The sequence below is a fragment of the Notolepis coatsorum genome, assembly GCF_963971535.1.
Source record: "Notolepis coatsorum genome assembly, chromosome: 20".
In the NCBI taxonomy this organism is placed as follows: Eukaryota; Metazoa; Chordata; class Actinopteri; order Aulopiformes; family Paralepididae; genus Notolepis; species Notolepis coatsorum.
The window spans coordinates 7,052,605-7,077,976 of record NC_140184.1 but is presented as its reverse complement, the minus strand read 5'-3'; the positions used below and the strand labels follow the sequence as shown (position 1 = coordinate 7,077,976).

The 25,372-nt window shown below is 43.8% G+C and overlaps 1 protein-coding gene across 2 annotated transcripts; it reads right to left on the bottom strand.

The window, feature by feature from the left end:
• Nucleotides 1-8,525: 8,525 nt before the first annotated feature.
• On the bottom strand, nt 8,526-24,992 carry htatip2 (HIV-1 Tat interactive protein 2). 2 transcript variants are annotated; one of them, XM_084337300.1, is made up of 6 exons: nt 24,820-24,992; nt 19,702-19,891; nt 16,973-17,080; nt 13,401-13,538; nt 10,465-10,526; nt 8,526-9,846 (listed from the first exon to the last, which is right to left on the bottom strand). In XM_084337300.1, exons 1-6 carry the CDS (start codon nt 24,933-24,935, stop codon nt 9,624-9,626), a joined length of 837 nt encoding a protein of 278 aa, XP_084193426.1. In that variant the 5' UTR covers nt 24,936-24,992; the 3' UTR covers nt 8,526-9,623. The 2 variants fall into 2 exon arrangements, with proteins under 2 accessions (XP_084193426.1, XP_084193427.1); XM_084337301.1 differs by having other exon boundaries at nt 24,712-24,845.
• Nucleotides 24,993-25,372: the final 380 nt, after the last annotated feature.

Below are 25,372 nucleotides of genomic sequence, written 5' to 3'. Positions count from 1 at the left end.
ATAGGTTGCGTGCCCCTGAGCCAGGGTCGTAGCAAACACGAACAACTTAATGCACCCATACCTGATCGGGCCCCGCCCCTATGGAGGCGTAGCCTATAAGACCATGGTCATGGTCACCAAACACTCTTCCTCTATTTTCGTTCCATCGTATCGGCTGCATGCACCGTATGTAACTAGTAGTATGAAAAAGATTGGAGGAATTGTGTAATGTTGAAAGCTTACCGGAGGTTGCTGGCCCCTGGCATCTTCGAAGAATGTTTTCAGCGACACGACGGGCCTATGTTGATGTTTCCTTGTCTGATGGCAGCAGACCAAGGTTCAGCTGTGCAAGATTGGCTGTCGGGCCAGCTTGTACCCAGGTAGGCCCTGTGTCTTCAGGCATGGGTATTAGTGTTAGTAATGCTGGTTTGTTTTGTTACACAACCATGTTGTGTGTTGGCGCCGGGGGCAGGATGGTTTGGTGGACGTTTCACTGCAGTGAACGGTTTCCAAACGGTCTTGGGCATGCTGTTAAACATCTAATGCTATGCTACATGCTAACGCTAATGCTACATGCTAACACTACTGCTACATGCTAACTGCTACGCTGTTCTAATGTCTCCGCCGTGAGATGTTGTCACTTCTCCCTCCTCTTGCCCGGTTCATCAATGAAGGTCAGTCGGTAGCTGTTGTGGGGGTTTTGCTGAGTCCTATTTACCTTTTTTACGGGTAAATGGGTTGACAACAGGGTAGGCCGTGGCTAGGTAGCCTAGCCAGGTACGTTACCTTTGTGTTCCGGCGGGGTCTGTGGAACGGTGTCCCCATCTGGGGCCGATGCGTGAGCTCGGCGGTGTAGCAGTAGAGCTATACTACTGCAGGATGGGACTTAACGGCGGGTTATGGCTCAGCTGGCTAGTTCCTATCCACATTGGCGTCGGGTAGTGGGGCTATGGGTCCAGCCGACATGGTAAACATGTTGCGTGTCTGTGCGCAGGCGGTTGTTGATCTGGGTCCCACATCGCCTCACGCTAGGCTGTAGTAGTGTAGGGGGCTACTGTTTCGTTCTGTCACTCGTTTCTCTCCTCTCAACCATTTATGCTGACGGTCAATCGGTGTCTACTGGGGGAGTAGTGCGGGGGGGGGGGCTTTGTTTACCTTTTTTGGTAAATGGGCTAAGCTAGGGCTGGTGTGCTGTTGTGAATATTTTTAATGAAGGCGGGACTAGTTCGCTCTGGTCCGCCTCCCCTTAACGTTGTGTATATGGGTTTGCTTATTCTACAGTATTTTGTGGGTTAGTTCTTTTATTCATTTAACCCTTTCATGGTGCACACCACAGTGGAGGTTGCTGTTTGCAACCACCACTGGTGCTCCGTGTTAACATCAGTCCTTTGTTTTTGACATATTGAAACAGTGCCCCGCCCGGCCGACGCCATGGGTGGGTCGGCCTGGCGAGTGGCTGGTGGGCTGCTAAAGCCTGTACCGCCACGGTATGGAATTGGCAGCGATTAGAACTGTGTTCGAATTGCTGTTTTTTTCTATTAAAAAAATGGTGTCTGGTGGCGGGGCCTTGAGGGCCAGCCGACGTCGACACATCGCGCGAGGTTGTTGACGTTATTAGCTTTGACCCAGCAGCAAGCTATAACCGCTCAGGGTTCCCCTCTCCGCAGGGGATTTTGGTCTTCTGTTGGAGCGCGGGCGGTATTGTCCTAGGCCCCACACCGCCTCACACCGCGCAGCCAGAAGAAGAGAGAGCACGGCCTCGTCAGCGGCGATGACGAGGCCCTCGACAGGCGGCCATGTTTTCCCCCGCCGGAGGTATCCTAGGCGTTGATTCGACAGGTGTCCACAAGGCCGACAGGGATCGGCCATGTTGGATGGGTTCGGCTTGAACAAACAAGCCGTCACCGTCCTGCCGCGAGCAGCCCGCTCTCCGATCACTCCCTTCCCCAACACCAGCGGAAAAAGTGGGCTCTGATTGTTTCCTTTGGCTGCGGGCCGCGTGCCTTCGCTGAAGCGCGGGCGGCCCCACTTTTCGCTTCTCATGGGGACAGGGGCTGACACCCAGTTGATGGCTGAGCCTGGGTCTGTCCGTGAGAATGTTGTGCTGTCAAGCGGCTCCCACACCATAAGCTGTGTTGGTTGAGCCTGGTGTTACGTCTGTCAACTTAAGTGTTGTCAGCAGGGGGGCTCGAAACCTTTTGAGGCACACAGTGCGGGCTTCCCCGGCCTCACCTTCGCCAGGCCAGGTATCATGTTGGTGCCTCCCACTCCTGAAAAATTGGCAGTGGTCTCGCAGGCACGCGTGATTTGGGGTGGTAGTAATATCACTGCAGGGCTACGGTGTGTAGGAACCCATGGGGTCCTTACACCTTGCATGTCCGGCTGCAGAACAACTCCTCAGCATGTTCTGGAGGGGTGTTCAGTGGGGGGGCTTTTTTCACCTAGGATGCCCCCCGTATCAAACCGGCCCTTTCTGTCGGGGTCCCCCCTTGGGTGCGATTGCCTCGTGGGTGGTGTCAGGGTCATGTCCCGACACGGAATGGGAAGGTTCAGCATTTTTTGGATCGTCTCCTACCTGTTGAACACTGTCAGGTGGGGGTCTGGTTCTCCTCCATAGACCTGTAGGATGCGTATGCGCATCTCCGATCTTCCATCCTAGGGCTTACCTACGCCTCCTTTGCAGGGTTAGCGTATGAGTACCAGAGGCTGCCGTTCGGTTTTCTCTGGCTCCCCGCATCTTCACCAAGTGCGTGGAGGCCGCACTGGGGCCTCTGCGTCGTCAGGGGTTACGGAGTGTTCTGCCCTGACGCGGTTCTGGTCCTTCACGGTCAAGGTGGATCGTCAGGTCTCGTACCAGGCAGGTCTCTACCAGCCTGGGGTTGCTGTAGACTGGATGTAGAGTACTCCTCTTCCCAGTCAACGGTTGGAGGGCTATGGGCATCCCTCTCAGAGCGTGTTGTCAACACGCTCGGGAGGTTCCGTCCTAGGACGGTTACGGCGCTGTCTCACGTCGCGTTTTCACCGACGCCTCCCTCGCTGGTGACGCGTCGGGCCAACGCAGTAGGGGGCAGCTGGCAAACCATGCTGCCCGGTCTGCGCTACGTTCAATGTGTTGGTGTTGAAAGCGGTCCTTCTGGTCCACGAATGGTGTTGATCAGGACGGACGATACGACGTCAGTGTCGTGTATCGACAGACAGGGAGGGGTACGCTCCCCCCGTCTGCACCAGGCGGCGGGCGGCTGGCTATGGGCGTCCTCCATCTGCGCGGCCTGAGGGCTCCCCACATCCCCGGCAGGGAGAATGTGGGTACAGGTGTACTGTCGCGGGCGGTCCTCATCCTGACGGGTGGGGATTACGTCCGGACATAGCCAGGCAGGTCTGGGACCGATGCCGTGCCGCCTGGGATTCTTCCCCATACATCTGTTAGGTCAGTTGTTGGGACGGGTACGTTGAGGGGCGCAGGTTCTTGATCCTGATGGTGTTACCAACCGGAATGCGCATGCTCCCTCCACTGTCGCGCTTACGCGGGCAGATGACGTATGTTCCAAGTGTGGTGTAAGGCGGGGGGCCGGGACTCAGTCTCCTGCCCCCTGGATGCTGTCCTTAGTTACCTCCAGTCTCTCCTTGATAGACTGTCGGCTTCGACGGTGAGGGTATATGCAGCAGCTCCTATCATGAGGGGTTTGGGGGATGTCTTGTTCAGCCACCCTCTTGTGAAGCGTTTCCTGCTTGGCGCTCGACGCGTTAAGCCGGTGCAACGCTCCTGGGCTCCGACTTGGGATCTTCAACTGGTCCTCCGTCGGTTGTCCTTGGCCCCGTTTGAGCCGCTCGAGCAGGCGCCGTTGGAACAGCTGTCGTTCAAGACCGCGTTCTTGCTGGCCGTCACCTCCGCTGACGCGTGGGTGTGCTTTGTGCTCTCTCGGTACGACCAGAGTGCCTGTCTTTCGTTCCGATTGCGGTGCCACTCTGCGGCCTAATCCTGCCTTCGTGCCTGTAAATATCCGGAGTTCTTCCGCTCCAGTGATATTGTGGTTCAGGCGTTTCATGCGCCTCCTCACGGTGGTGAGTTAGATGCGGGCCTTCACCTGTCATGTCCGGTCCGTGCTTTGGGAATTGCCTCAGCCGTACTCAGGACCTCGGGGTCACCGTTCGGCTTTTTGTCTGTCACGGTGGTTCTCATGCCGGTAAGGCACTATCGAACAACGCCTGTCCCATTGGTTGTGTGAGGGCATTGCCCTCTGCTACACGTTGGCTGGGCAGGATCCCCCTGGGGGCGTGAGGGCGCACTCCACTCGTGGGGTGGCTGCCTCTGCCGCACTCCTGGGTGGGGCCTCGGTGGAGGACATCTGTGCTGCAGCTTCATGGTCCTCCCCGGGCCCCTTTGTAAGGTTTTACCTCATGGACATGACCGGGGGTTCTGTCTCCCAGGCGGTTCTGGGGTCTGTGGCCTTTCCTGCTTCCCGTCCTTTGGTAGGGTAGCAGGAGTGTGTGGGTATGGGCCACAGTGTGTTGAGTCACACGTGGTTCCGCCTGTGCGGTGTGTTCAAGGGGTTCTAGTTCCCTCTTGTTCGCATTCAGGTGGAGTTGACTGCGCCCCCCCTTCATTAGGAAGGATGGGGTGACAAGGCTCCCCGCACCCCTTGATGTGGGCTTACGGGTCCTCAGGGGGTACATCTGTCGGGTCTCGCGTCCGCTCTAACCCATATCTCATTAGGCTAGAGCGGGACGCGATAGCCATACGATATATAACGATAGGTTATGTATATAACCTAGTTATATTAGTATTGGCTGAGCGTCCCGCTCTACGCGGCCCTGAGTTTCCTTTTGAGGGATCTTTTACTGGAACGAGATTTGGCGAGGAAGAGTGTTTGGTGACCATGACCATGGTCTTATAGGCTACGCCTCCATAGGGGCGGGGCCCGATCAGGTATGGGTGCATTAAGTTGTTCGTGTTGGTGTACAGTAGGTACTAGGAGATAAGGGGTATCTCATTAGGCTAGAGCGGGACGCTCAGCCAATACTAATATAACTAGGTTATATACATAACCTATCGTTATTTACAGAGCATGAAGGACATGCTAGGTCCTTTGGTAGTGCAATTACACTGTTACTGTTGCTATACTATTTTTAAAGTGACCTTTCCTTTGTGGCCATAAGTGTGGGCATGTGCAGCATGAGTGTGTGCTTGCTAATGTTAAAGTGGCTGCTAGTGTGCGAGCGTGTACAGCGTGCGTGTCGTGTGTGTGCTCATGTGTGCTTGTGTGTGTGGAGAGTTCAGTGTTCTGTGGCACTCAGTGTTCAGTGTTCAAGGCTCTGATGGCCTGGGGGAAGAAGCTGAGCCGAAGCCTCTCTGTCCTAGTAGCTGGGGTTCGCAGGCGTCTGCCTGACCTCAGCAGCTGGAACAGGCTGTTATTCTTTCATTTATTTGCATTCATCTAAACATTTTTGGACCTTATGGTGTTCTTGTTCTGTTCTTGACTTATTGTTATGTTTTCTTCTTGACTTGTTTAAAGAAGACCTGTACGGCCCATGGGGACATTAACGTGTGTTGTCGGGCCTTATAAATAAATTTTATTTGATTTGAATTTGATTTGATTGGGGTGGTGAGGGTCTTTCATTATTCTGCAGGCTCTGGATTTGCACCTCTTGTTGTATAGAACCTGCAGGGGAGGTAGAGCAATACCTGTGGTACGCTCGGCTGAGCGCACCACTCTCTGTAGGGCCTTCTTGTCCTGTGCCGTGCTGTTTCCATACCAGGCAGTGATGTTTCCAGTCAAGATGCTCTCTACAGCTCCGGAGTAGAAGGACTGGAGTATCTTCCCAGATACTCTGAACTTCCTTAACTGTCTCAGGTGGTAGAGGCGCTGCTTCGCCTTTTTTACGACTGTGTCTATGTGTGTTGACCATGTCAGATCCTCTGAGATGTGGACCCCCAGGTACTTAAAGCTGCTCACCCTGTCCACGGTAGCCCTGTTTATCCTCAGTGGTGTGTGTGTCTCCTGCTGTCCTCTCCTATAATCCACGATCAGCTCCTTGGTTTTACCAATGTTCAGGAGCAGGCTGTTGTCCTGGCACCAGCGTTCCAGTACCTCAACCTCCTCCCGGTAGGCCTTCTCGTCGTTGTCCGAGATCAGCCCCACCACCACCGTGTCGTCTGCAAACTTCACTATGGAGTTGGAGCTGAACTTGGCCACACAATCGTGTGTGTAGAGTGAGTACAGCAGGGGGCTCAGAACACAGCCCTGGGGGGACCCGATGCTCAGGGTGATGGTGTTGGAGGTCTGATCCCCCACCCTGACCGCCTGGGGTCTTTCACTCAGAAAGTCCAGTACCCAGGCGCTCAGAGCGGAGCTCAGACCCAGCTCAATCAGCTTGTCCACCAGTTTGGTGGGGACTATGGTGTTGAACGCTGAGCTGTAGTCAATGAACAACAGTCTCACATAGCCCCCCTTCTGACGGTCCAGGTGAGAGAGGGTGCTGTGCAGTACCTGGGAGACCGCGTCGTCAGTGGACCTGTTTGTCCTGTATGCAAATTGCATAGGGTCCATATCACTGGGGAGGGAGGCACAAATGTGATCCTTGACCAGCCTCTCGAAACATTTCATGACCACAGAGGTGAGTGCCACCGGTCTGTAGTCATTGAGACATGTTGGGGAGGGTTTCTTCGGTACAGGGATGATGGTAGACATCTTGAAGCAGGCAGGGACCACTGACTGAATGTTTCATTATTTAAACTAGGCCTACTTGAGTTAATATGAATGTTTCACTATTTAAATGAGGCCTACTTGAGTTCATATGATTTGTACTCAACAGGTAAAACTACCGGTCCAGTGCATTATGAAATATGGGTCCTTATTTTCAAGGCACTTCTTCCAGATCTTTTGATGAAAATAATGAATGAACAGTGTCAAGTAATAAAGTAAAAGTACAGTAGTTAAGTATCTATACATTACTTTGGTTTTTATATTTAATTGTAGTGGAGAAAAAGGATAATTTTCTTTTTTTAATGATTAACATTTAATGATTACCATTGGACACCTCGTTACTACAAAACAAAATCTGAATATAACTGTCCCATCATGATATTAGATGATGAGGACTATATAAATCAAGGCCTCTAGGTGGCAGTATACACATGAGAAGAGTCCATCACTCCTACAGTACACATGTCGTAGAAGAAGATCATCCACACATTGGGGCATAATATCTCCCACAATAAGACCAGACAGATGGCATTAGTAGTAAATGTCATGAGAATTTAAAATAATATATCAAAAATTGCTTTCATTACCGATGGATGTACCCAATGAATCAAATAATAAACTTTAGGAAGGAGTCGTCAATTGACATGGTCCTAATGCGAGGCTACTTTCATAGTAGGCCTAGTACATCTGGGTACTTAGGCTTTCAGTCATGCGAACACAGATCACACTATTGTATGCTGTATAAAAAACTGTTGGCAAGGATGCTTACGTGGTGTGAAATGTTTGTTTTGTTAGTGCGTGAAGTTGTCAATGTCAAGCAATTAGTGATGCACCGATGTGAAAATTGTGGCCGATACCGATATTAATATTGCTGTTCTGGCCGATACCGATATTTACCGATATTGATATCTCTGTATAGAAAACACTTTGATAATAAAATAAAATAGCTATTTTCCAAATAAATATATATATTTCTTTTAATATCGGCCCGATACCGATGACCATATCGGCCGATATTATATCGACGGCCGATATATCGTGCATCACTACAAGCAATCGACTCCAACACTGGCTGCCATCTTCTGTTGGAGCTATTTTGAAAAGGTATGTTTGATCCGTCTTCAGGCAAGAGAAGGGATCAGGGTACATTTAATAAAGTTTTGGAGAGAAAACAAATGGGTGCCTTTAACTTTTACCAGTCACTTTCAAGTAAGATATATTTACTTGTACTCAAGTATGGCTTTCAAATACTTTATACAACACTAAAGTCACGGGGGAAAACTGAAAATGTAACACACCTTTGGGATTTAAGTTAAATTGAGTTTAATTTAAATGGAGAAAAAAGACTCATCACAATAGGCACATTGACTGATCCCTTACAATCCACAATACCGTGTTAATATGAAGACATTTAACATTTACCCTATTATGAATCGTGCATAGAAAATGAAACCAAATAACAATCAAATACTAAATAATTATGCTGTGCCCATAACATGATCATACATATACATAGTAGTAAAGGTTCTATAACAATACATTTATTATTATTATTATTCTCTTTTATAAAACTATACCCAGAAACAGTGACAGGAGAAATGCCTTGGCATTAGTACATTATTGATGTAAGAAATCAAGAATTAGATCTCCTACATTAGATGTTCCCATTGTTTCCTATTTACATTATTGGTTCTCAAAAGGGGGACTCCACAAGAACAGTATATATAAATAATAAATAAATAAGGTTCCTAATACACAAATAAATCATGAGAATCTTGTGCATTTAGTCTTCAAGTGAAAACAATGATGTCATTTGAAAAGGAAAATGATGACTGTTTTAAGTAAGGCTGCCCCATAGAGATGTTTATTAAAAAGAATTAAAGGTAGGCCATACAAAATTATATAGTTATATCCACACAAAGCACACACATCTCGTAAAATGCAACAGATTTTTTTTTCCGTTTAGTTTGTTGGTCGTTTGTTTGTTTAAATGTTTCTAAATCGAATTGGCCCACTTGCAAAGAGATTAAATTATTCTCAACAGGCTATTTCATACATTCAAACGGATGCTTCCCGAAATATACTGCAATGGTTTGTTGCTCCCTTTTCATCTTGTAGGGTTGTGATCAAATGCAGGACAGCATGTTGATTTTACAGGACAGTAAAGTAAAACTGAATACAATATGTAAGAATAAAGGTTTACATAATGTATAAAAGCATTTGATCTAAATATAAGCATTTCAATTAATTAACACATTTCTTAAACGCACCGTAGGCTAAGTAGTAGGTCAAGTAGACCACATGGCCGAGCAGCCGAAACACTGTCAGAAGATAGATTATACTGATGGAAATGATGTCTTCATAGTTGTTCCTGGATGTTTACTGCTTCCAAAACACAAATCTGAGACAAAGATTTCAGCACCATGCAGGGTAATGTGCACGATATATATACAACCTTTTGAGGAATTAATATTTCCTGCTGGACCGCTCTGCATTGGACTTTTGGTTCTTGGATTGCGCGTCATCAACCCCGCTCAAACAGTGGCTGTTTCGTTAAAACCACTACACCCTCCTACATGCACCTTATGTGGATACTGTGATACTGTGAATAATGTATATTTCAGTGGATACTGTGATACTTTGAATAATGTGTACTCAGTAGATAGTAACTTATAACACTACCTTATGCATACTGCACCTTATGTGACACTGTGAATAATGTGAATATTTTCTTCAGCTATAGTCAGATAGTAAATTATATTGACCAAATTGTTTACACTGCCTGTGTTGTTTTTACTCCCCCCCCATGCTGCTATGATGCCTGAATTTCCCCCAAGGGGATCAATAAAGGAATATCTTATCTTATCTTACATATTATCTGGGGAAAAAGGCACAGATATTTCTCAGGCCCTATCCAGGAGGTACATTGAAAATGGACATCTATGCACATTTCCCTGCACCCGTGCCCAGATTATAGATGGCTTTGTTCTCCAGGATCTCCGTCTTGTGCTCCGACTGAAGCAGCGTGTTGGACAGCATGGCCTTCACCACCGCTTCGATGGGGATGGACATCGCCGTGGGAAAGACAGAAGAGAGGGGAGACAGGAACTTCCTGGCAAGCCACTCAGCAGGCCGGCTCTCCTGCCTGGCCACCATCAGCACACTTTGTTGTTGTGGTTGTTGTTGTTGTTGTTGTTGTTGTTGTTGTTGTTGTTGTTATGGGGGGGGGGGGGGGGTTAATTAGATTAGATTAAAATGTATTGTCATCATTATACAGCACAAGTACAAGTTTGGAAGTTTGGCATCCAACCAGAGCGCAAATGTAACAGTAAAGTGCAATAGTAATATACGATGTACAGGTGGTTAAACTGGGTACAAAATATTGATTATACAAAATATAATAAGAGTAGGTACAAATATAAGTGTAAACGTTTAAAATAACGCACCTGGAACTCACTAGATAAACTTTATTCAAATTCAACCGAAGTAGCTTATGATCACATATCTTCTTCACAATAACACATTTCTAGTGTCAATTTGTTGATGTTACTCATACAGTAGTTATATGTGAAAATTCCAATAAATTATTTGCGGTGCGATGGCTGTTCCAGTCATCGTCAAAGTGCATCTTTGCTATGAAAAGGTTGTGTGCACAGTGGCTTGCTGTTCTCTGTATGCTATGATGAATATCTCAAACCCCGCCCTCTTTTCTTGATTCTCATCCTTAGTGGGTTTGAGATTATGGGACAATTATAGGACAAAAGTAAAATAAGTCACTTACGCTGGTCTATAGACTGAATATCTGTGAAAACCCAGTTCCTCAATATCTGCTTCCACTTGTCCCTGGAAGAGAATATACCGTATTAACACTTGCAACAACTTTATAACTTACTGTTCACTGTTCACTTCTGTGTGTCCACTGTCCAGTCGACTCCTACATACATTAAGCACCCCCCACAGCCCAAATGGAATGATAAAAAAAATATATATTCTATTCTTTGACTATCGGCAAATTTTGGCCAATCAAAGTCGACTATACAAATCCTTAGTCGGGGACAGGCCTAACAGTCTTATTTAGACAATCATTTGGTGAATTACATGTATCCTCTCAGCTGCTCCCACCTTGCCTGAACATATGATCTTGCAGGTCAAAGTTGATTAAATGGTAAATGGTGCATTTATATAGCAGCTATTATCCAAAGCTCTTTACAATTTGTTCCTCACATTCACTCACACATTCACACAGCGATGGAGGAGACAACCATGCAAGGTGCCAACCTGCTCATCGGGAGCAGTTAGGGGTTAAGTGTCTTGCTCAAGGACACTTTGACACACTGCCTGGGAAAAGTGGGAATCGAACCAGGAACCTCCGGATTACCAGACGACTGCTCTACCTCCCGAGCCACTGTCAAGGAAGCGAGGCAGCAGTTTTGTGTGGTTTTGAATGGTGGTGAATGAGAGACAAAGAAATAATGATAATAACTATTTGCACAAATGTGACCACGGGCGTTAGACCGTCTCTGGCATGGCACTTAAAACAGACGTTTGTTTCACAGGAAGTTGCTAGTTTGCTACACCAATAAAAATGTATTTGTATCCTTTTATAACCAAAACAAGACCACTGCCTTTATGAATCACAGGCTTCTTCATATGGGTCTTTGTGAAGACTGTATATGCTCAAACCCGAAAATACTGAGAATGAAATGTTGTAACAGGAAGAGAAGAGGAAGGTCAGCTGAGCAGGCTGACCAATTACAACACACTTCTCTCTTTCTAACACAGACACACACCAAGTGCACAATAACATATGAATGGATGGATGTGGACCGAGACCCTCATTTTCTGAATCATCCATTGAATCATCTCTCTGGTGTGCACCAGACTTCACACGACATGTTCACCCCCGTCAGATGGTCTGACCTTAAAGGAACACGCCAACTTTTTGGGAAATTAGCTTATTTGCCATCTACCCTGGAGTTAGACAAGCAGATACATACCCTTTTCTTCTCTGTGCAAGTGTGCATGCATTAGGCTTAGGGAACAGCCGCACCGTTAGCCTAGCTTAGCGTCATTCACTGGAAGTAGGTGTGCCAGTGTAGCCTACTTACCAACAGTCACGAAATACACTCCAAAACATTACTGTAAACATGTTGTGACCTGTGTATTTACCACATGGAGAAATAATAAAAGAAAAGAAATATTATATTTTCGTTTTCTAAGCAGATATATACTCGGACACCCTAACCTATTTCTCCACGTGGTAAATACACAGGTCACAACATGTTTACAGGAAAGTTTTGCAGTTGTATTTGGAGTGACTGTTGGGAACTACACTGGCACACCTACTTCCAGTGAATGACACTAAGCTAGGCTAACGGTGCAGATGTTCCCTAAGACTAATGCAGGGAACAAACTTAACTTTTTTACTTACCAGCCATTTGGCTGGTAGATTTTAAAAACTACCAGCCGGGCAGATTTTTTACCAGCCAAAAATCCAATTAGTATTTATATTGTAACGTTTGGCCACTTTAAATCATTGAACAGAGAGAGAGAGAGAGAGAGAGAGAGGTAGATAGAGAGATAGAGAGAGAGAGAAGGCAGGCCTGAAAACCTACCTGTTCAAAAAGGCCTTTGACTGTTAGCTTTTTATTTTAATTTTATTGCGCTTTTGTTTTTAAATTGTCTGTTTATACTATGTTTTTAATTAACTATGTTCTATTTTTATCTTATTTTTATTCTGTATTTTATTTTATTTGTTTTACTAATAACTATTTTATTTCTATTTGTTTAACTGTTTTAACCATGTAGTGTAGCACTTTGGGATCCCAGTGAACAAAAAGTGCATTACAAATCCAATCTATTATTATTATTATTATTATTATTATTATTATTATTATTATTATTATTATTATTATTATTATTATTATTATTATTATTATTATTATTATTATTATTATGTGTGGCTGCCGCCCTGGCGGACATCTGTGCTCTACTGAGTGCACCTTTCTAGTCTAGAGAGAGAGCGCTGATTCTCCGTAGCTGAGCAGGGTTGCATTTTGTCAACACAAGTTGGAACCCTGGAGGAAGCGATATAAGGAAACGAATTGCCAATAAATGTGAAGTTATCTTTGAACCTGTTGCAGGGAATATGCCTCCACATATTTGGTCAAATCAAATGCGAAATAGTAAAATATCAGAGCACAATCAAAAACGCGATTGCAGGGTTTTCTTGTAGGCTAAAGAACGGGTGAAGTAAGAAGACCTCATGTGCGTCTCATGTTACAAACTTGACCTTGTGAGCAGAGCGCATCTCATTTACATTTAAAGGTTCATTGTTTGTAAACATTAGAATGGACACACACACACACACCCACACACACCCACACCTTAAATTCTAGTCGCCAAACAATAAATCTACAAGCCAATGGAGTAGCTATTTTGTACCCTGCTAATGCATGCACAGAGAAGAAAAGGGTATGTATCTGCTTGTCTAACTCCAGGGTAGATGACAAATAAGCGAATTTCCGAAAAAGTTGGGGTGTTCCTTTAACAAAAAGTTCATACGGTCTGATCCAAACAATTAAGTGTGAACCTGAATCTCGTTGCTTTATGTGAGCAATTCTTGTTAGAAAATACTTTAAATGGATTAATGTTTAACTCAAATAAGGTTATTTTGTTTTGTGGGGTGTGTAGCAGAGGAGCGAACAAAAGAAATACCTTCACTTTGAGATAGAGGAAGCCACTGGTTTTGTCTGCCCCTTTGGTGGACTCCAGGTTGAAGTGTGTGCAGCCTCCTGCTTTGGCGAGTTCCGCTGACTTCAGGACATAATCATGATCGACGCGGATGAATCCTTCCTGAAATGAGGGGGAATCATTAACTCATTCAGCGCCAGGTATTAGTCGGGTCCTTGTGGCTAACGTGCCACGTTTCCATAACATATTTTCACTGTGCATCACTATGTTTGGAGAGCTATATCTATATTCTATATTATAGCTATGGATACAATAATATAGTCAATTGACAGTGACTTTCTTCCGTCGAACATGCAAGAAATAGATCATTTTTGGGGTGCTCCAGTAGCACACCATGTACCGCGCTGCGTCGCGGAATACCGTGCTGCGTCACGGACCTGGTTGACTCCGAGTTCGATTCCCGGACTCGCCGTCATATGCCGAATGTCTTCCCCTGCTCTCTCTCCCGTTTCACCCTACATCTGTCGGTCATACTTGACCAGAAAAGCGATAAACGCTAAAAAATGAAGTAAAAAAAAAAAATCATTTTTTCATGCATACGTTCGTGCGTTATCCCGTGGTGAATATAAGTATAGTTTAGGAGTGATCCGGGATAATTCATGAAACGCTGAGTTATAGGGCTCTACAGTACGTGTATTCTACTATAAGCGTTGGCGTTTCTTGCCTGGACACGCTACTATTTCCAAATCAAATGTATATAATAGGTATTATGTTTCATCATGAATGCATGAAAGGGGGGGGGGTGTCGTTTTTTTATGCTTTGATGGCTAGTAACGGCATTCATGTTGAACACTACAGAAGCTGATCAGCTGGATGGATATGAAAACATTGTTGGATCAAGCTGAAATTTATGTCAAGATAATCCTTACCTGTGGTCCAGATTCCAAAAAGAATATTCCAATTGTCTGATCGCGATTTCCAGTATTGGTGTCCATCTGGTCCTGGACATAATTTGGCACAATTTATGGATCGAGTGTGCCAGATGCGTTTCAAAGTGGTCGGATGAAGCGACTTACTCGGCTCCATCTAAATATAGCGCCAGGGTTAGATATAAGGTTTGAAAGGGTGGGCGACACTGCCATCTGGCAGGATGCGGCCGGTATTGCACTTTGGCGATCTCAAAATCCTTTCCTATGGCAACACCGAGGTCAGTGGATGAATAATGAATACAAATATTGAATAAAAGAAAAAACGACCAAAACCCGAGATATCTCGGGCGTGGCATCCAACGCATGGCGAGTTAACACGACTTATATCGGGTTTGGCGCTGAATGTGTTAAAAAGGAGAAATGTAAATCTAATCCTTCTGTATATGTACAGGTGCATCTCAATAAATTAGAATATTGAGGAAATATATTGTTTGCCTCCACGCCACGCCGCATTGATTCATGCAGAAGGAACCCCGACCAAGTATTGAGTGCATATATACTTTTCAGTAGGCCAACATTTCTGTATATATATATATATATATATTTCTGTTGGGCTTATGTAATATTATTATATATGTAATATAATATGCACCTGTATATCTAAAATGAGAAATGTATATCTAATCCTTCCATATACCGGTATGTATATATAATTTATCCTGGTCATTAGTCTACTACAGGCTACAGCATATCCTAGTATCTTTTTAGATACTATCTTCTTATCCTAGTAACCTCCAATCAATGGTCTCTAACTACACACCCTCAAGACCCCTACACTCTACACATCTTCTAACTACACACCCTCAAGACCCCTACACTCTACACATCTTCTAACTACACACCCTCAAGACCCCTACGCTCAGCATCTTCTAACTACACACCCTCAAGACCTCTACCCTCTACATCTTCTAACTACACACCCTCAAGACCCCAAGCTCTGCATCTTCTAACTACACACCGTCGAGACCCCTACGCTCTGCATCTTCTAACTACACACCCTTGAGACCCCTACGCTCTGCATCTTCTAACTACACACCCTTGAGACCCCTACGCTCTGCATCTTCTAACTACACACATCCTCAAGACCCCCGCTCTGCATCTTCTAACTACACACCCTCAAGACCCCTACCTCTACATCTTCTAACTACACACCCTCAAGACCGCTACCCTCTACATCTTCTAACTACACACCCTCAAGACCCCTACGCTCAGCATCTTTTAACTACACACCCTCAAGACCCCTACCCTCTACATCTTCTAACTACACACCCTCAAGACCCCTACGCTCTTCATCTTCTAACTACACAGCCTCAAGACCCCTACCTACCCTCTACATCTTCTAACTACACACCCTCAAGACCCCTACGCTCTACATCTTCTAACTACACACCCTCAAGACCCCTACGCTCTACATCTTCTAACTACACACCCTCAAGACCCCTACACTCTACATCTTCTAACTACACACCCTTGAGACCCCTACGCTCTGCATCTTCTAACTACACACACCCTCAAGACCCCCGCTCTGCATCTTCTAACTACACACCCTCAAGACCCCTACCTCTACATCTTCTAACTACACACCCTCAAGACCCCTACCTCTACATCTTCTAACTACACACCCTCAAGACCGCTACCCTCTACATCTTCTAACTACACACCCTCAAGACCCCTACGCTCTGCATCTTCTAACTACACACCCTCAAGACCCCTACACTTTGCATCTTCTAACTACACACCCTCGAGACCCCTACATCTTCTAACTACACACCCTCAAGACCCCTACGCTCTGCATCTTCTAACTACACACCCTCAAGACCCCTACGCTCTGCATCTTCTAACTACACACCCTCAAGACCCCTACTCTCTGCATCTTCTAACTACACACCCTCAAGACCCCTACCCTCTACATCTTCTAACTACACACCCTCAAGACCCCTACGCTCTGCATCGTCTAGCTACACACCCTCAAGACCCCTACACTCTACACATCTTCTAACTACACACCCTCGAGACCCCTACCCTCTACATCTTCTAACTACACACCCTCAAGACCGCTACACTCTGCATCTTCTAACTACACACCCTCAAGACCCCTACACTCTGCATCTTCTAACTACACACCCTCAAGACCCCTACACTCTACACATCTTCTAACTACACACCCTCAAGACCCCTACGCTCTGCATCTTCTAACTACACACCCTCAAGACCCCTATGCTCTGCATCTTCTAACTACACACCCTCAAGACCCCTACACTCTACACATCTTCTAACTACACACCCTCAAGACCCCTACGCTCTGCATCTTCTAACTACACACCCTCAAGACCCCTACACTTTGCATCTTCTGGCCGCCTCAGACCGACTCCTATCCGCGCTCCTCACAATCTGTAAGTCGCTTTGGATAAAAGTGTCAGCTAAATGACTCAATTGTAATTGTAGTACTAAAAGTTGAACGTAATGTATGAGAAGTTAAATACAGTAGCATGCATAGATGGCTGTGAACGGAATGCACCAACAGTGATTCAGAAATCCACCTCTCGTGTAGCTTACATTCACCGTGATGAACCCGCTAAAAGACATGTTTCATGGGTTTTAACTCACAGCCCCTGCTTTAGCTTTGGTCGTTCCCAGGCAGCAGTAGCCAACATCGTGCCCGTTGAATGCTGCAGCATAATCATCCAGCTTCTCAAAGTCCACCACCTCCTGCACCTGGAAGGAGAGTAGGGCTTTATTTAATTTATTTGTTATGGATTAGTTGGGTCTGCACCGCCATGGCCTGTGGTTGAAGCCATTTGATGTAAATAAAGCCTGTTAACAACAGTTAGTTTGTGTTTTATGTTTTTCTTTATTATTTAAACCGTTCAGCAACTTTCAAATATACGTATAAATATATGTATTTTTTGCACTCTTGATGTATTAGCATACAATATTTACATTTAGTTTCAGAACCATCCATATGCAAGTGGTTTGAAAGAGCATTGTACAAGACTACGAATAACATTCGTTTTTCTTTTAATCTGATTAATCGTTTCTATAATCTATAGATTAAAGAGAGAAAATAGTGGTAACTTGCAGCCCTAAAGGAGAGAGAACTTTGTTAAGAAACTTGTGTGTTCAGGTGGTTCTCATTAAACTCATCATAATTTGTAGACCAATGACATTGCCGACCACATGCACATTCTGAAGTAACATAATACATTCCTGCTAATCCCGATAAGGAGTTATGAAGAAAAACATTTGATGTATTTGCTCAATTTGTTTAAAAAAGAAAATGATATTGCTTTATGATCCTTTCTATCGCTAAGCGGCGAATCTGGGGAAGTAGTTTGTTTTGCTTCCATGCATCTAGAAGGTGAATGGTTGCATTCATCACAGCGGGCAAACTGGGATATACAGTGATGTAGCCCCAGTTTACTAGTTACTACTTGTATTTACTAGGTCATTCGAGTCTAATTTACTAGTGATAAACTATGTAAAGTATGTAACGTACCAGTTTATCAGAATACCGTGTTCGCCCAAACGTGCCATTTTTATGTCCCCAAGTGACCCTTATCATGCCCCGCCCTCTTTTCTTGATTCTCCCATCACAGCCTCCGCTTCGGTTTGTCCCGACAGAAACGACAGTTGTGATTGGAGGATCAAAATGGGTGGGGCTTGAGATTTAAGATTTAAGATTTGTTTATTAAGGACAATGCAAATTAATGAACATCATTTACATGTGTATGCATAACATCACAGCATGATAAGGACGTAAATATGCCGGGAATAGCACAGGGCTAATTTCCACCCGTAGTCCTAACATAAAACAAACACAAAAACGGACCATACAACTAGAGCCATATGAAATCCGCGATCACGGAATCGCGGACGGAATCGCGGAATTGAGCAATAAAAATGGAATCAACTGTTTTAATAAAAAAATATATATATATATATATATATAATTTTTTTTTTTTTTTTTTATGTTGTGGGACTTGTACAGCACTTTGTTCAACTTTGTCAGTGCTGTAAAGTTTAAACCTTTTTAAATCTTAGACAAACAAAACACTTTGCTTTCATGAAATATTGTAAGCCGTCATTTGAGGCTTTATAAAAGCAGCACAATGAACACAAATCTGTCAGTGCCGAGTCCGACCTCATCTTGAATAACAAACAGCATTGCTTGTAGTAATTAACAAAGAGAGGCAGAGTTGATTTTGCAAAAAAATATATATATATCATTTATATTTTTATATTTTTTAATAATCAAATTTTATTTTCATATTCGAATCCCATGCCCATCGAACGAAGCTTCGAAGCTTCGAAGTATTTAAGACAGCCCTATTAAATGGACTGTTATATCTTATTAAATTGTGGACATTTATTCATTCCCACTTATTAGACACTATTTCTGATGGTAAAATGAGCGTACAAAGCAAAATACAGAATTCTGAAATATTAAAACGGAAAAAAACGGAATTTGGAAAAAAATTAAATGGAATTTGGAAAAAAATAAAACGGATTTCATATGGCTCTACATACAATGTTCATTCATAAAAACTGACATCACTGACACGACCACACTAACATGACATTCAGTCAGTACAACATCACTAACATCCCTAATGAGTGCATATTTGGCTGTCTAACAGCCATTTCCTGAGTTGGCCCTTAAAGGTGGACAGGGTGGGACATTCCCTTAAGGGGACCGGAAGGCTGTTCCATGTTCCACTTCCCTTTATCGATAGACAATTTTTGCTGAAGGCGGTCTTTCTAAAATGGACCTCACAATCCCCTCTGGTGTTTGATCTAGTGGCTAATCCAGTGTTCCTTTTCTCGTGGATAAACTCCTTGAGAGGGGGAGGGGCTAATCTGTGCAGGCATTTATATACAAAGCAGGAACTTTTATAACGTCTGAGGTTTTCAAAATTTTAAATTTGATGCTTATCCAGGATTTTACAGTGGTGGTATGAGTACTGTTTCCTGTCATATACCTTCAATGCTCTGTTGTAGAGTTGTTCTATGGGTTTCATGGCTGTGGCCCCAGTAAATGACCAGTTTAGAAGGCAATATTCAATGTGAGAGAAGACCATACAGTGTAGGTATGTCTTTGCGGCTTCAAGTGTTAGGGAGGGCCGTATTTGTTTGAAGTTGGAAATGTTGAAGTTGATGGTGTTCCTCACTTTCTTTATGTGTTTCTTAAAGGTCAGGTTTGAGTCCAAGATGACCCCAAGGAATTTGAAGTGGGAAACAAGTTCTAGTTCTATATCTATATCTATATCTATATATACTGTACAATGTCAGTAATTCTAGTGATGGACCGACTGGACTGATCTGCAGGCGACACCGACCAGGTTCTCATATGCTTTGTCCTCGAAGGCGAGCGTCCTCCTGCCGATGAGAGTGATCTTGGAGAAGACGTTTCTCTCCAGCAGCTCTCGCAGCAAACGTCTGCCCGTTTCCCCAGAGGCACCGAGGACGAAGCAGCTCTTATTCTGCTGCCTGAAGGTCTCCTCGAGACTCGCCATGTCCTCAGCCATGCTGTGGCAAAACAAGTGTTGTGGAATATTTTAAATGAGCCAAACAGTGAAACTGTAGAAATTCAGATGAGTCAAATTGTATATATATATATATATATATAAAAAAAATAAAAATAAAATAAAAAAAAACAGTTTATTTCTGTTTCTGTGGCCACAGAAAGAGTATCCTCAGTTTACAATCAGAGAGACAAGTGTGTACACACAAGCGTCTGACCAGAAAGTGAGAAAGAGCTCTGGTCAGACTTACAATTAGGTACCAGGCTGGGAATGACAAATGAAAACAAAGATGAGAAAAATGAAAACAAAGAATGGTTTAGGGGTTTTGTCATGTCTCACACAAGAAAGACTGGAGACAAGGCCAAATGTCATATCTCCTGGGCCTTGGCTGTTGTTTTAAGAACACTGTTAAGACTGTCGCCCTAGTGTCTGAGCTGTATACTAGTTAACTATATTAACTAGTCAAGGCTGTACAGAGAATATGTATTTAAATAGTTTATGAACATGATAATATTTTCTACCACACAAGACAGCAGCATTCCTTTGCATTATAGGGCACAGTCTCTCTTGCAGTGTGTGTACCTTGTTTGTCAAAGTCAACTTTATTTTCTATTTGTGAAAGTTGAAATTACGTTCCCCCATTCCCATGTTGTATATAAGAAGATATAGACAATATAAACAACAAAAGGTACAACAACAAAAATATATATAAGACACAATATACAACACACAATATACAGGACTTTTTGTTTAATGGAATAAATCTGGACCATTACAATATTCCACACTCACGGAAATCAGGAAATGTTTTACATCCTGATTTTGTTTGACAAGCTATTGTAGTGTGATGGTTAGGCCTAACAAAAAAATTGTTTGGTTCCGGTTGCCGACCGACCCTGCCGATTTATGGTAATATAAACACTGATAAGGACTGAGAGCAGGCAGGATTGGTCAGAGAGAACTGTGGAGAGTTTGACATCGATAGAACCATGCTAAAGGTGAAGATCAGTTGACATGGCAGCGCGTCACATAGTAACGAGGAGAGGGGGCGGGCCTGTTGTTAGGGGGAAGAAGTTATGATGAGAGTTTCTTCCGGGTAAGGTTAGACTGAGATACGAAGCAGATGTGGATCAGAGACTTTCATCCCTCCCCACCCTCGCTGGGTGGGGGAGGGGAAATAGTGACACATCATCATTAGCTTCGGCTAACAGGAAATGGTGGTTGGCTACGACGAGAGAGAGAGAGAGAGGACCATTGGATTGAAGAGAATTAAGACTGAACAATGACAATACAGAATGGGTTACATCGGGTACAAGGCTATGTTTATGAAAACAAACATGAAGATCTGAGGAAAGAGATCAGGTTGCAGTGTCGTTTCTTATGACTAACGGATGTACTAACAGGGGTTGATACAAACACAACGCAGAACAGAGAGAGTCACGAAGGAGATGATGAGATGAGATTGGCCGAAAATCTAACACTATGCATGGGGGAGCAACTTTGGTGCCAGTTCTATTGAAGCCTATGCACGGACCGAAACTAAAGCCTGCCGCCCGCCAGGGGCGGTCTGTTTTTACCTTTGGCGCATGACACTTAGAGGGCTGCCCGCCGTGTGGCGTGTAGACGTGTAGTTCATAACGATACTCTTGTGCGAGTACAGATTATAGCCGCTCGTCTTTTTTTTCTCCGCCGCAAGATCGTTAAAAAACTACAAGTCCCACATTGCACTCAAGTCAACGGTCCAATCACAGTAGAGTGACGTGACTGGTTTCATGAGAAAAAAAAGCAAATGACCAATCGGAAGCTCCCATTTGGCTTGTTTACTTCCGTCTGCTCTAGTCTATATCGGACCTCCACGAGCTAACGTTACTGTTTAAACAATGACCCAGTCAACTATTCACTTTTAGTTTAATACATGACGAGGCATTGTCTAACGGTATCTAGCTGGCTAGCTACTGATAGCTGCTGATATCAACAAATGCTCCAGCAATAGTCTACTCGAGTGCATAATACCTCCGTTCCCTCGTTAGCTAGCTTAGCTAGCTCACGTTAGATGATCCATCTGTCCCAGTAAACTAAATTGTCTTAACGTTATCTACCGGGCTAGCAGTAGCTACAGATAGCTCCTGATATCAATGTCTTATAACATTGATTGAATGCGTATTCTAGCTGAGGGCATGTTGAATGTGATTTGACAAAAGAACCGGAATGTAGGGTCTAGCTGAATATAGGGTCTAGCTGCAGGGCCGGAGAATCCTTGCTGGAGCTGGAGGCTACTCAAGTATACACACAGACAGTGGAGCTGTTTGCAGATAGCAAGCATTTTGACTTATTGCGTGGTGGCGATGTCTCGCAGATAATACAACTACAAGTATGATTATATAATATATATTTTATTTAAAAAAAAATTTTTTTATATAAAATATATATATATATTTTTTTTTAATCAAAAAAATTTTGGCAGGTAAGAAATATGCTTGGCGGGTAGACTCTTCCCATCTACCCGCCACTGGCCGGTGAGTCAAAAAGTTAATTTCGCTCCCTGAGCCTATGCACGGGGGAGCAACTTTGGTGCCAGTTCTATTGAAGCCTATGCACGGGGGAGCAACTTCGGTGCCAGTTCTATTGAAGCCTATGCACGGGGGAGCAACTTTGGTGCCAGTTCTATTGAAGCCTATGCACGGGGGAGCAACTTTGGTGCCAGTTCTATTGAAGCCTATGCACGGGGGAGCAACTTTGGTGCCAGTTCTACTGAAGCCTATGCATGGGGGAGCAACTTTGGTGCCAGTTCTATTGAAGCCTATGCACGGGGGAGCAACTTTGGTGCCAGTTCTACTGAAGCCTATGCATGGGGGAGCAACTTTGGTGCCAGTTCTATTGAAGCCTATGCATGGGGGAGCAACTTTGGTGCCAGTTCTATTGAAGCCTATGCATGGGGGAGCAACTTTGGTGCCAGTTCTATTGAAGCCTATGCATGGGGGAGCAACTTTGGTGCCAGTTCTATTGAAGCCTATGCATGGGGGAGCAACTTTGGTGCCAGTTCTACTGAAGCCTATGCAGGGGGGAGCAACTTTGGTGCCAGTTCTATTGAAGCCTATGCACGGGGGAGCAACTTTGGTGCCAGTTCTATTGAAGCCTATGCACGGGGGAGCAACTTTGGTGCCAGTTCTATTGAAGAGACGGGGAAGGCGGGGAAGAATCGAGGCTCTGAATAAATAAACAAGACAAATGAACTCCACGAAATTAATGGAGTGAGGCGTAAAATAGCTTTTAAAAGTAGCTAAGTAGTAAAGTAGAGGAGGCTTATTTGATTGACTAAGAGATTTGCCATGTTTAGGGTCTTGGCGGACAAATATAAACCATTTTAAACTTGGAAATGAATGTCATTCAGAAGATCTTTTTAAAAAGGGATTTTTGTAAAAATGTTGGGACATCAATAAGGACATCACCCCCCATTAATTTTCCCGCCTGTCTTCCCTCTTCCTATATCTAGCCTCTTTGGTTGCAAATATTCATCGATCGTTTGTAAAGTGCAGTGTTTATCATCTCTTCCTCAAACCGAGCGACGTAATCTGACGAGGGTTCCTGTGTGTTTCCCAAATTGAAGTTACCCGTCAGGTAATTTCAATTTTGCAAGTCACCTGATTGATTGATTGATTGAAATCATGCGTAGTGCCGTTTGAAGAAATGCCATGTACGCAAACAGTGCTGGGATTATACAATATTGCATTTTACATACGATTGGCTGAATATTGCAACTGCCAAGGTAGTGTAATAGATTAGATTAGATCAGATTAAAATGCATTTGTCATCATGATACAGCACAAGTACAGTACAACGAAAATAAGTTTGGCATCCAACCAGAGTGCAATTATGTAACAATAAAGTGCAACAGCAATATACAATGTACGGGTGATTAAACTGGGTACAAGATATACAAATTAATACTACTGAGTGTAGTGCTCAATCAGATGTATAATGTACAGAGTTCTAAAATAATAAATAAATACAGTATGAATGAATGAATGAATGAATGAAAACTTTATTTAACAGATTGCAGAATGGGTACAATACAGTACGGCTCAATACATACAATTGTTAAGGGGATGCAGACCTGAGAAAGACGTTTGTCTTGTTTCCATCAGGGTCCCCCATTTTCTACATGACTACTACTGGCCATTGGCCAACAGTGTAACTAGTAAGAGTAGGATAATGTACAGATATATATATAGTAAGGGATTATGTGCAGGTAAGTAGACAGGTGAGGATAGGTATATATATGATAATAAATATATATATATATATATATATACATATATATGTAGTATATATACAGCATTATACATACAGTGCTAAGGGTTATGTGCAGGTGTACAATGTAGGCTACAGTCCCCCCCCCCCCCAACTCCAATGTACAGTTTCTACGTCAAATGTATACTCTCTTTTTTAGACTCTTCTTGTATCACAAACAGTACTGTATTTGTAAATCTGGTATGTCATAAATGTATAGATGTAGCAGTACTGTCTATCTATGTCATGTTATGATGAATTGAAAATGGGGGAGCGTGATGTAAACAAGACAATTGTGTGTATTGAGCTGTACTGTATTGTACCCATTCTGAAATCTGTTAATAACATTTTCAATCAATCAATCAATAACAAAGCCCACAAAGTAATTTCACGTGTTTACATTACGTAACATAACGTAACAGCGTCCAACTTGCGAACATTTGTTTTGTTTACCAGCTAAGTAAGCTAACGTTACTCAAACTGCTCGCTTCCCTTTGGACTTTGATGTGTAACGTTGATTGACACTAACGTTACCTGGGTTTGCCCACATGGAGCCGCTTCCTCAAGCAGATTGAAATGTACGGTGATCTAGCTGCTAGCGATAATAGTTTAGCCATTATTATTACATTCCGTCGTATTTACCTGGCACATGTAACCGAATCTGAATGTTCCAGGTAATGAAAAACCACTACTATAGCAACGGCCAGGAGAGCGAAGAAGCCGGTCGCTATACTCAGGCTGCTTCCCAGCAGGTTCATAACCAACAAGGTGGTACTAACTAAAGGTGAGCTGGGACCGTCGGTGTCCCTTCCTTCCTTCCTGGTGTCCGTCAGTTCCGTGTTAGGGACAACAACGATGAGACTTCCGGTCTGACCTTTTCAAAATAAAAGAACGAACGAACGATTCTGCACAAGTCTAAAGCACATTTTTCAAGTTCACGTTCAAGTTTCTTTATTAGTTGTCATACAGAAATACAGAATACTTTTGCATCAAATGCTTCTTTCTGTTTTGCTCCAGAGAGTGCTAGATAAACATAACAAGATAGTGTAAAATAGTATAATTATATAAGTATAAAATAGAAAGTCAAGTACGTAAACAAGTGTAAACAAAACAACAAAAATGTTCAATATACATATATACAGTATACAGTATATATACAGTCTACTTCTGTACAGTCTATACAGTCAGGTACTAT